The sequence below is a fragment of the Aegilops tauschii genome, chromosome 3 (assembly GCF_002575655.3).
Source record: "Aegilops tauschii subsp. strangulata cultivar AL8/78 chromosome 3, Aet v6.0, whole genome shotgun sequence".
In the NCBI taxonomy this organism is placed as follows: domain Eukaryota; kingdom Viridiplantae; phylum Streptophyta; class Magnoliopsida; order Poales; family Poaceae; genus Aegilops; species Aegilops tauschii.
Window position 1 is genome coordinate 471,660,702 of NC_053037.3, and position 12,845 is coordinate 471,673,546.

At 49.4% G+C, this 12,845-nt stretch overlaps 1 protein-coding gene and 1 long non-coding RNA gene across 2 annotated transcripts; one reads left to right on the top strand and one right to left on the bottom strand.

The window, feature by feature from the left end:
• Positions 1-7,408: 7,408 nt before the first annotated feature.
• On the top strand, positions 7,409-9,255 carry LOC123497880 (uncharacterized). Its single transcript, XR_006672413.2, has 2 exons — positions 7,409-7,639; positions 7,792-9,255. It is a non-coding gene; the product is annotated as an uncharacterized lncRNA (long non-coding RNA).
• Positions 9,256-10,980: 1,725 nt separating this feature from the next.
• On the bottom strand, positions 10,981-11,623 carry LOC109768706 (histone H2B.5). Its single transcript, XM_020327444.4, has one exon. It carries the CDS (start codon positions 11,532-11,534, stop codon positions 11,124-11,126), a length of 411 nt encoding a protein of 136 aa, XP_020183033.1. The 5' UTR covers positions 11,535-11,623; the 3' UTR covers positions 10,981-11,123.
• Between the last annotated feature and the right edge of the window lie 1,222 nt (positions 11,624-12,845).

The window sequence follows — 12,845 nt, forward strand, 5'->3', positions numbered from 1 at the left end:
TGCACCGAAATATGCAAAAATTTGTATAATTTTTTAACCGTGGCCACAATATGGGTTGTAATGCTAACAAAAAAAATATGGACTCCAAAAAAAACCTTAAGAATTAGCAAATGGGCTGTAAATTATTAGAAATAATGGCATATGGGTTGTATGCTGTTTTCCACAGATTTGAGGCTTTCCTAAAAAAAGGTTGACGCACAAGCAGTGACTGTTGGATGTCCATCCAACGGCCCTCGTGCTTCTTCAATCTCTGCTCTTCCTGCTCCAGCCGCTCAAACAAGCGCCGGCGGGACTGCCTGCTCCCTCCTCCCCGCGGCCGGCTGTGCTGCCGAGCAGGCCTCACCGCCCCACTGTACTCCCATCGCTGGCCTAGCCATCCCTCTACTCACCCACACCTGCTGTTATTCTCCGGCGACGGCAGACGAACCAATAAACCCTCGTACAGTCGTACTCCCCTACGTGTGGGAAACAACTGCCGAGTCTTCCCTGCCTCTATGTCGTTCCCTTCCTAGGCCTCGCCGTCGTTCACCGCCCGGGTGCTCTCGGCGCGGCCTGGTCAACGTGGTCAATGACCGACATGCATCTGAAGTGGACTGTATGTGGAGAGGCTGACAGCTGGGTCCACAGCCGCACGCAAGGAAATGCCTCCTTATTACGCGCAAAATAACGATTCCTCCACCTGACATCTGGGACCCACCGAAAGGGCCTCTGTATTTCGCGAAAAAATGTTACCGCCGTTGATAGCTCGGACCCACCAGCTATATCTTCGCACGCAAGGAAGTGCGTCCTTATTACGCACAAAAAAGAATACTCCCCCTGCTAGCTGGGACCCAGTATAGTGGCAGGCTGACTTGTGGGCCTACTAAGTTGACGGGGACGGAGGGCTTTGTCAACTTAGTAAATATGCACGATTCTAGCTCCAGTGACCGTACGATGTCCATCCAACGGTCGTAGTGCTTCAACAACCTCTGGTCTTGTTGTTCCAGCCGCCCAAAGCAGCGCCGGTCGTGCCGCATGCTCCTGCCTCCCGTGGCCGGCTGTGCTGCCGCGGGGGCCTCACCGCCCCCTACTATTCCCACCGCTAGCCAGGCCCTGCGGCGACGGCAGCCTCACACCACAGCCGAACTAGTGAACCCTCGTACTCCTCTCTGCGCGGGCTTCCACTGTCGCGTCTTCCCCGGCTCCGCGTCATCCCCTTCCTAGGCCTCGTCGTCGTCCATCGCCCAGGTGCTCTCGGCGCGGCGTGGTCAACATGGTCAAGGAACGGCTTCCATCGGACGTGGACTGTACGTGGAGAGGCTGACAGCTAGGTCCACGGCCGCAGCAAGGAAGTGCCTCCTTATTACGCGCAAAATAATTATTCCTCCACCTGACAGCGGGGACCCACCGGACGGGCCACCGTATTTCGTGAAAAAAATGTTTCCCCCTGACTGCTGGGACCCACCAGCTACATCTTCGCACGCAAGGAAGTGCGTCCGGGCAAAAAAAACGATTCGCCCCCTAACTGCTGGGACCCACCAGCTACATCTTCGCAGGCAAGGAAGTGCCTGACAGTCGGGACCCACCTGGTCGAAGCGTACGTAGCGTTGTCATTCTGGTCGCGAACATGTATGTACATACTGGTCGATGTAGAGGCGCGCACGTGTCGTAGTAGAGGCACGCACATAGCATGTACACGTACGTACAGCGGCCAGTGTGCAAGAAAGAAAATATGGCCACGTACGTACATACGGGCAGGGTATCGAACGCCTACTCGCGCATACGTACGGCCAGGGCTCGTGTACATGGCTGGGTCAGAACAGAGAAACAGCGTCGTCGTCGTGTTCATGGGGAGCCAACCGGCTGGGTCGGAACGGAATGCGTCGTCGTGTTCATCGGGAGGGCTTGGACAGAACAACCGATGGAAACGAGGCCTCACGTACCGCAGAACGGAGGAAACGGCCTTGTGTTCGACCGGCCACGTTCGAAACGGGATCCTGTTCATCGGGAGGGGTCTGGCGTACTGCAAAACGGAGGAAACAGACCTCCTACGGTCGAAACGGGGTCCTGTTGATCGGGAGGGGTGTGGCGTACCGCAAAACGGAGGAAACGGACTTGTGTTGGAGCACTACGGTCGAAACGGGGGTCCTGTTCATCGGGAGGGGTGTGGCGTACCACAAAATGGGACTCCACGAGATACTGTTCATCTCCACCGTCGACCCCCTCCAGCCTCCACGGGCTACTGTTCATCCACCGTCGACCTCCTCCAGCCTCCACCTGCGACTGTTCATCCACGGGCTCCTGTTCATCCAGCCTCCACCGCGCGCTACTCCACCGGCTATTGTTCAACCAGCCCTCTCCACGGGCTCCTGTTCAACCACCCCTACACGGGCTACTGTTCATCCAGCCCTCCACCGTCTACTGTTCATCCTGCCCTCCACGGGGTGGTCCTGTTCATCCTGCCCTCCACGGGGTCCTATTCATCCAGCCCCAACCGGCTCGAACGATCGGGGTCCTGTTCATCCAGAGGCAACGCCACGGGGTCCTGTTCATCCACCCCCACCGGGAACTGTTCATCCAACCCCCCCCCCACAACGGTCACTGTTCATCCAGAGGCAGCATCGATCGGCTTCAGTTAGCAGCAGTAGCGAACAAATCGCTCGATCGGGTTCAGTTATCAGCCATCGATCGATCGCTCGGGTTCAGTAACGCGTAGCCTGCAGTGCAATCGCTCGGGTTCAGTTAGAGCCCAACGCCTCGCTTGGGTTCAGTTAGAGCCCAATGCCTCGCACACACGCGCGTATGTACGAGAGAAACGCGCATCGCTCGGCCCCCGACCATCCACCGTAACCGGGGACTCCCTGATATTTTCCGCGCCCTCGCTTCTACCACGGTTTTTTCCGTCATGGACGGCCCAAAGAATGTCATGCAGCTACTTCTCCGGCCCGCCCAGGACGAAAAGCCCATTTTCTGTCATGATTTTTTGTCATAGAAGTAGGACCCCACCACATCTATGATGATACCGTGTTTTGTCACAATTATCGTCATACAACTGTCATAAGTATGACAGAAAAAAATTCGTTCGGCCCAAAATGTCACGGATGTGTCTTTTTTTGTAGTGTGAGATTCGCCTCGCTTGTCTTCAGCACAAGCGGGCCTTTCCTCATGCTCCCTTTCTTCAGGCATTCATCGAGAGTGTGGCTCCGTTTCCCATTGTCCGCACTCACTTGCATGAGCGGTGGGTCATTCCAGCTCACATGGCGGATGATTGGGTCCCCAAGGACTCTTCCTCTTCTGCTAATGCTAGCTGAACTGCTGCTAGCGTTCCTCCTACTGCTCCTTCCGGATTTGCATCTTTTGGGCGCATTACTCGCTTTGTTGGGAAGGCTCACTCTGCCATGATGAAGGTTTTTACCTTTCACTGCTCCCAAAATCACGATGTTGTCACTCGCCTGGTCACTTCCAAGAATGCTCTGAAGGCTCGTTTGAGAGACTCCGGAGTTTTCGATGTGAGTGATGATGAACGTCTTCCTGAGGAACCACCTTCTGACTTTGGTTTTCCCTCGGGTCCTGAGTGGTCTGACTTCTTTGACGAGGCTGGTGGCAGTGGTGCTCATGATGATGATGCTATTTTAAGATGTTCTGACCCCTTTTGGGTACTTGATGCCAAGGGGGAGTAGGCACTTATCTATTATGTAATGTTGTGATATTAACTTGTATCGAACCATGTTATTATTATTGTCGTTTTATGTACTATGCTATGAGTAATGAACCTTTATGGGTTGAGTAATGCACCTATATATTGAGCCTATTATGGTATTATGGTATCTTGTTTACTTTATGAGAATTGGTTGTGTTGGTATCATATTGAGGGGGAGCTCTCCTCATGCTTATTTTATTTATGCACATGTTTAGGGGGAGCTCCGCAACAAATCCTTTCGATATTCAAAAGTTTTTTTTAACATATTGAGAAGTGCATGTATGTTGTCATCAACTACCAAAAAGGGGGAGATTGAAAGTGCAATCATGCCCTTAACCTTATTTTGATGTTGATGACAACATGCATATAGGGGACTAATCATGTTTATCAAGTATATCTCAGGATTAAGTCTCAAGGGTCGTGTGTGGATCATGACTACGGACAAATATATATCACTCAACAGCGGAGATACAAGACAATAGCTTTGGCTCTTTTTCGGTTTGCTCTTGGGTATAGGGGTCCCGCACTATTAAGAGGGGATCGTCGGATATCGTGAAAGACTTGCTCATAACCCACAAAGTATCCTCTCACAACATCTCTGTTTCATCTCTAAGTTCTTCCACTACCTTGTGCACAAAGTCTGTTGTGATCCTGAGCTAGTGTGCTCTGTTATCACCGGACGTACGAAATTCTACGGACGTCCGACCCCTCACAGCCGACCGGGCATCTGGCTCTCTCCGGATGTCCGGTGCATCTTCACATAAAGAACATAGCAGAAATCTGGTCCTCTCCGGACGGCCGGTCACCGGACGGCCGTTTCTCTCCAGAAATCCGGTACAGCCTCAGCAGAACACTTATTAACGGATTTCCGATCCTCACCGGACGTCCGGTGGCTGTGTGTCTCATGCTACTTTGTGGCCTGGTGGATTCCCAGCGAGCAGACGACCGGCGGCCTGGTCGGACGTCCGGTCCAATCTGTGCCATTGGACGTCCGGTATTATCCGGACGTCCGACAACTCCAGTACATTATGTGGTTCAACGGTCAGTTTTTACACTACTACTATATATAGCCTCCTCCCTCCACGGGATAAGGTTAACCATTCACTTTGAGCTTTCCAAGAACACATTACACTCCCTCTCTTTATCCCCTACACCAAATCCTAGATCCCCAAGGGATTTGAGAACATTTGAGAGAAGTTCTCCAATCAAGTGATAGATCCACTCCTTCCCCTTCTTCTCACCAAAGGAATTCGTGATTTGAGCAAGTTCTTAAGATTTTCCCATCGTTCTTGTTACTCTTGGAGGTTGGAGACTCCTAGGCGGTAGGAGTCATTCGGAGAGGAATCGATCATTGTGATTACCCCTGGAAAGTTTGTGAGGGTTTGGAGATCACCCCAAGGTCTACCACTAGTGGTTGAGAAACGCCTTCGCGGTGTTGTCTCAAAGGGAGAATAGGGTGAGCCTTCATGGCGTTGGTGTGCCTTCATGGTAACATCCACCTCTCTAACGGTGACGTAGCTTCCCTCCAAGGAAGTGAACATCGGAATACATCCTCGTCTCTCGGAGTTGCGGTTATTCCTAACCCTAACTCTCTACTTGTGGTTACTTGTCTCTTAGTCCTTACTTACATCATATAGTGCTTGCTTACTCACATAGTTGTGTTACTTGTTTACCTTGCTTAGCTCTTAGCATCATACTTGCAATTGTTAGGCTCACTTTCATATTCCGCATTATTGCCTAAAATTGCTAAGTAATAATTAAAATTTGTAATTTTACCTATTCACCCCCCCCCCCCTCTAGGTCCATCTCGATCCTTTCAATGTCAACGAGAAAATAGAACAGAACGGGTAACGAGGAGACCGGTGTAGTGAACATGCTTATGACTCAAGAGGATACCGATATATCTCACCTCGGGTTTTGTAAAGTATCGCGAAGTAAAGGGAATAACATGTGATAACCAAAGGTTCACTCGAATTTCATTCGTGTACTCATAGGGATTGATATGGACGTCCACGGTTCCGGTATCATTGAACGAAAGGGGTTTTATTCATGTCTATGTTTTATTGAACCTACAGGGTCACAAGCTTAAGGTAATCATGATCCGATGAGTGTTAGTATGACAGGACTAATGAGGTGATGTCCTACAAGTGCACATGGCTATGTAGCTATTTCGTGAAAAGTAAGGTTTGTCGATCCCATAGGGAGTGAATAGGATACCACAATCCTCGCAGCTGTGTTGTCACTAACACAACCACGCTCACACCCAAACCAGAGTTTGGAAATAGTTCACTTAAGTAGGTTGCTAGGGAACGGTAAAAAGAGAACTAAACTAAGGTACTAGAGAGAACAAAAAAGTAAATACTAAACTAAACAAAGGAAATAAACTAAGAGAGGTGTGTGATGTTTTAAATGAGTTTGCTGGCATCTAGGTACGGTCTCGTTCAGTACGGGCACAGAATGGAGTTAAGCTTTACGACTATGCCACGTAGTAGCTAAGTCGTTACATGCATCATAGGATACGATAATCTACGGATGGTGGGCGGTCCCTCACATAATGTCATCTCTGAAGATGTGTTGTATTGAGATAACTCGTTCATCCTACTTCTTGTCTCATACCTGAGGCGGCTAACGCAAAGATATTGAGGTCCTCGTGGTTGAGGACCGGACGAAGGCATTAGGCTCTATGGACAACCGTGATTCCTGGAGTAATTGTGTTCCCCTCAAGATATATGCACCTAACACGTAACAGGTCCATCGGTCTGCACAATCCTCTATCTACTTCATGTGTGGCCTAAGAGTTGAACATCTTCAACTACACCAATGGATTGAATGTCTCCAATCACTAAATTACCGCATAGGTAAATAAGCAACACGAAGCAACACACATAAATAGACTAAACATATCAAACAACCACTTACTAATCGATCGACCCATATCCAACAATTACTCAAATAACACCACATAAAGAGGGGTTCAAGAGTTACTACAACCCATCACGGAGACTGTGATGGGGGAGGAAGAAGGGCTGATGATGGTGATGGTGATGGTGATGGAGGCGGCGCGGCGGCGGATGATGGTGGTGAAGGTGCGGCGGTGGCGGTCCCTTCCAGTCTCCCTCCTTGTTGCCCCAATGGTGTTCTTGATGTGGCGGCGGATGGACGTGAAGATGAATTTCTGAGATGAAAAGTGTGTGTGGAGATGGAGACGGCGACTAGGGTTGAAGCTGAATATATAAGAGCTCTTCCATAGCTTCCTCCCTTGATGTGGCTTCTCTCCTTTGATCCAAGGGCTCTAGATGAGCCGAAACCTCTCCCAAATCATCCCTTGAAGGCCAAAGAGTCGTGGGAACAAACGGGGACGAAATCCATGAAGAATCCCGTCACAAGAGGCAACTTTCGGTGTTGTGTGGAGTCCACCCTCTTTTATACTGCTGCCCCTCTTCAGTAAAACGACCGTCATTTCTTCATACGAACTCAGAATTTGACGTTCTTGAACTTGTTGGATTCGTATGATCGACGCTGATCAATTTTTGGTTTTAGATCTTGATTGGAGCATTTTGGAAAAATGACTTTTCCCACCTTCAAAATGGCTCAATCTGGGTCCTGTGTGTCCACCGTTTGAACTCCTTTCAACGTGCTAAGTACTTGGGAAGTACATCCCACCTACAAGACACACAAAGACAAAGAAAAATAATAAAAACTAACAAACCGATGCCAATTGATTCCCCTGCCTTATCCCACATGTGACCTGGTCGCTGCCACAAGCTCCCCGATCTGGCTGACGACAGGAGGACGCGCGCTCCCCGTCCTCGAGCTCCTGCCAGCGACGCTCCAATGACACCGTTGTGTGACACCCAAGGATTCGCCGTTGCCGCCAGGAGCTATTTTGCGGCGTCGAGGAGGGGGTGGGCGAGAGTTCATGTCCTCCCGAGGCTGCCGCCACCAGGCTCGTATCCTCAGGTGAACATGGAGTCTATGCGGCCACCGGCCACGCCCCGTTCTTCTCCCTCTCCCTCCCAGTTCATGCTCCCTTGCCTCTTCCCCCATTCTTGAGGTCAATCTCGTGATGGACTCCTGATTTCTGGACATATATGTTGCTTGTTGTGCTGCAGCGCGTGTGTCGTTGAGGTAGGGTGTGGCAACTCGTGATATGGCAAGGAGCTACGGCTGTAGGGCGTCCATGGCAATGACGTCACCTGCATCAACCTCTACATGATCAACATCCAGCTTATTTTCACTTGGCAGTAGGTGCTATTGATGCCAGTTGAATTTTCGAGCAATCTCGCACTTTGCATGTTCGTCTACCCATGTCACTATCCCCTCCAACAAGTGACAACTCGGTAACAAGCATCGCTGAGAAAAGAAACTGGGAGATACCATGTCAACCAAAGTGCAGCACTTCTTGTTGAGGCTAACCCATAATAGTTTCCCTTTGAGACTCTCCCTAAAGCGTACATGAATATTGTGACATGATGTGTGTGTGTGTGTGTGTGTGTGTGCTGCAAAAGATTAGATAAGGACAGCCCACAAGGAAGTCAAGAAACTATGGAGAAGTTCAGAGCTAGGACTACATCCACATGGATGCTAAAGAAGTAGTAAAAACAATACCAGACCTGTCGAAAGGTCAAAGGGTGTTGGTTACATGCATAGTATGGAGGTGGTGGAGCCACTGAAACAAGGTAAATGTTGGGCGGGGGGGGGGGGAGTGGGGGGGGATATAGCCACGCCACAATTCAGCTTGACATTTTAGTACCGTGGAGCGCAAGCGCACGCAGCTAGCAGCGGCAAGCCAACAACACAGTTCCTTCTCTGAATCTGAGCCTTTCCAATTTTCCTTGAATCATTTGCAAGCTACACAAAGCGGCAAGCCAACAACATAGTTCCTTCTCTGAATCTGATCCTGTCCACCGGTAATTTTCTGTTGTTCATTCCCAATTTCTTCCCCTAAATTTTACATAGGTTATTGTCTATTTGTCTGTGTTACTATAAATAAATTATGGAAGAACTTGTTCGTTGACCTTGTTGCTTGCAGATTATGAAAAGGCACAATGGTTTAAAAAAATCAGATGATAGCATAAACAGTTCACTCAATTGTGTTTACAGTTCAGTGTACGTCTACTGTAATACTACCTATATAAACTAATATAAGACGTTTTAGATCACTGATCTAAAACGTCTTATATTAGTGTACAGAGGGAGTACTATATAAATGGTTCAGAAGTTGTATTGTCCTTTAGCTTTGCCCGCCCACCCTTTTGTTTGTAGCTCCTCCACTGAGTTACATTTCTCATTTCTGCTACAAATGCTTACTGTTCGAGTAGTATCATAAGCAGATGATCAGCAGATTAGCTAGCCTGAGATTGGCTCCTTAGGTCCATCAATTTTTGGGGCCTTCTTTTTCGTTGGCTCAAAGGCAATGGAGGTGATGTCAAAATCGTAGTTTACTTCTAACGGCTGCATGTCATGTAATAGAGCAAAAATACGTTTTTCCGCTTTGTCACCATGGACTAATTGTGTTATTCTTTACTCCCTATGCTAAAAGTGAGTAACACGCACGCTTTAATGTCTGTTCAAAATTTTATTTTTTTACTTCGAATAAATTATGGTGTGTAATAATATATTTGCAGGAAATGAATAATGTTGATATCTTGGATGAAAGCTATCATGATAGTTTGTGCTCTCTCTACAGGAACAAGGTGGACATGTAACCTCAGATGCTTAGTTGATGAACTTTTTCGTATTATACATGTGATATTTGGATAAACCCAAATATCCCTTTTCCGTACATGCTGGGTATAATGGGCCTTTGATTTATTTTGAAGAATGGTATTTGTGACTCAAAGAACAAGCCGTATTGATGGAGATGGCGAGCATGAATTTGTAGGCGGAGACAGTGGGACGAAGAGCAAGAGTAAGAAGAAACTGATTGGCGGTAGAAAGGTTGAAAATGTCACGTGAGGTACATTAGAACTTAAAGATGTATGTTCAGCATGAATAGTAATGAGCAATTAGAATATGTGTGCCCCGTGCAACGCACGGGCATTCACCTAGTCCAGTAAAAGAAAAATAGCCAAATCTTGTCAAATAAAATATTTTCATCCGTACAACACCATCTCTAGACTGTGCACCTCCCTTCCTCAGTTGGCAGCAAATACAACATACTGCTAGAATTAAATCAAGACCTACGTCAAAGGTGTATTCAACGAAATCTTCAAAGGTAGAAGCACAAGGTTCAGAACAAAACAGAAAAATTGTTCTGCAGATCACAGAGTTAAAATAACTGACGTCTTCTTAACTGAAACTTCCTACTACCACTGTAAAACGTCTTATATTTGTTTACAAAGGGAGTATACAGTAGAGCTGGACTTTCAGGGTGCTAATTGGTTTGAATCTGCCAATGTTTTCTTTTTCAAACTATTGTCGTACAGGGCTAGAAATTCATCGTGTTTAAGGATAATAAAATCGTTCGAATCAAACTTATTGCAGAGTAGCATATTAAGCTACAGGGATGACCAAAATATCATCTGTATTCCTCAAGAAGTAGACATTTCAGCACTGGGTTGGATTGTATACAGAATCACTAGAATACGGCTGGCTTTCTGAATTTTCTAATGAGTAAGTTGTTTTAAGCTCGCAATGAGATCTTGCCCCTGAAAACAAAATTCAGTATAAAGTTACCAAATATGACCAAATAACAACTTCCCATATATAATCTGTACATCTCCCAACCTCAGTTGGCAGCCAATCATCTCATCAAATGAATTCTACAGCAAACCAAGCATAGTATAGCATATCAACAGAATTAAATCAAGACATACGTCAACGTGAATTCAACGCAATCTTCAAAAGGCAGAAGCACATTCGGAATTTAAAAAATTGTCCGAACAGATCGCAGAGTTATAAAATTCAGACAACTGAATTCTGAAACTTCCTAGAGTACGGCTTGACTTCTAGAACTCTTAGAATGAGAATAAGTTAATGGCGTTAAAAGCTCGGAATGAAATACTAACCCTGAAAATAAAATTCAGTAAGAAGTTAACAAATCAAGTTACAAACTTTCCACCTGTAGAACAATCTGTAGCTGACTGCATCTACACAAGGAAAAATAAGGACCTGCGCCAAGAGTTTACTCAACCATGTAGTACGGCACAAGCAAAAGGTCAACTTTCCCGAGCAGCTTAATCAAACATGGCAGGATCAAAAAATAAAATTACCAGAGCAGCTTACACAACCATGGAGGTTTGCTTCAACGAAATCATCCAAGTTAAGAGGAGAAAGTTAAATTGCTGAAGCAAGGCACGTTTGTAACAACCACTGAATGATTCATTGATTTAGCAAATCTGACTCATTTTTACACTGTCTGTAAAGGGGAATCTAACCCCCTATGATTGACGACATGCGAACATTCGGAACAAAGCGAATAAGAGATTCAGGCGACGGCAATCTAAGAGGAGGTGAACTTGGTGACGGCCTTGGTGCCCTCGGAGACGGCGTGCTTGGCGAGCTCGCCGGGGAGGACGAGGCGCACGGCGGTCTGGATCTCCCGGGAGGTGATGGTGGGCTTCTTGTTGTAGCGGGCGAGCTTGGCCGACTCGCCGGCGAGCTTCTCGAAGATGTCGTTGATGAAGGAGTTCATGATGGACATGGCCTTGGAGGAGATGCCGATGTCGGGGTGCACCTGCTTGAGCACCTTGAAGATGTAGATCTTGTACGTCTCGACGCTCTTCTTGGCCTTCTTCTTCTTCTTGTCGGCGCCGCCGTCCTTGCCGGGCACGCGCTTCTCGGCCTTGGGCTTCTTCTCCGTCTCCACCGGCTTCTTCTCCGCGGCGGGCTTCTTCTCGGCCTTGGGCGCCATGGCTGTTTCGAGCGGGGAGGAGGAGACGAGAGATCGGATTTGGGGGCGCAAGGTGGGAGGACTGGAGGATTTGCGTTGGGCTTCGAGGTGTTGGTTTCCGGGGGCGGGGCGCTGGGGATATATAGGGTTGCGGGGAGCGACCTGACTGGCGGAGAGGGTTGCGGTCCGGATCGGTGACGTGGCGGAGTAATGGGGCGTTGGATTTGATGGACGGACAGATTTGGGCGCGGTGACGGGGTGGATCCGCGTGGGGACGCGTGACCTCGCTGTTCCGCGGTGGGTTTAGAGCATCTACAGCCGTTCGGCCCCCAGGGCGCCGAAAAACTGCACCCTGGGAGCGAGCCGGCGCTAGTTCGGCCCCTAGGGCGGCCTAGCTCCCAGCCACGGCCCCAGGCGCCCCCCAGCCTTGGCAAATTCAAACGTAGTTCATTCCCGCGTCCAAAAATAAACGCCACAATCCGGCGATCAAGCGGTGATCGGCGATTGATGAAAAGTTCGGCGTACAAAAATCAGAACAGAAACGCGCATCAGACGGCGAGGTCGGCCTCCGGCGTTGGCGGGCTTGACGGGGTCTCTGTGCTTGGTGGCGTGGCTTCTGCGCGCGGGCAGTCTCGGCGGCATCATCGGTCGGGCTTGTTGGCGGCGTCGGCGTGCGCGTGGGCGTGGGCGGCGTCGTCGTGGGCGTGGGCGTGGGCGGCGGCGTCGAGGGAAGCTGGTCCAGGATGAGGCCGACATGCGCCCTGTACCACGCCTTGACCTCATCGGTGCTCTGGAGCATGTCGGCCCCGCCCAGCAGGAAAGCCAGGTCGGTGTTCCTCTTCTTCACGGCGACGTTGGTCCGGAGTAGGTCGAGCTTGACGGCGCTTGTCGACATCAACGCCGACCACCGCGCCTCGGTCTTCTCTTCACGAAGGACGCCCCGGGCCTGTGCGTCGGCGAGGCAGTGCTGGATGGATTCCTGCACGCGAGCGGTGGCCGCATCGGCGTGTTTCCCCTTCTTGGCACCTTTGTTGTCGTCCGGCCGCCCTTCTGACGCGCCCGGAGCCGGCCGCCCGGCTTGTATGTCTCCTTGGCCTTCTCGAGGGTGCGCCGGACTTCCGCCCACTTGTCGCACTTGTCAATGCGCTTGTAAACGTGGAGGTACATGAACTCGACGTCGTTGTTGCTCTGCCTATACAGGCCGAACATGCGCAGCAACTGCGCGGGGACGAACAAACAGTTGGCGGGCGCACACGGCGAAGAGAGACGGGAGACCGGCGTGGCATACCTGATCCTCAATGCTGGCGCCGCTCTCCGGGCGAGCGGCCACCT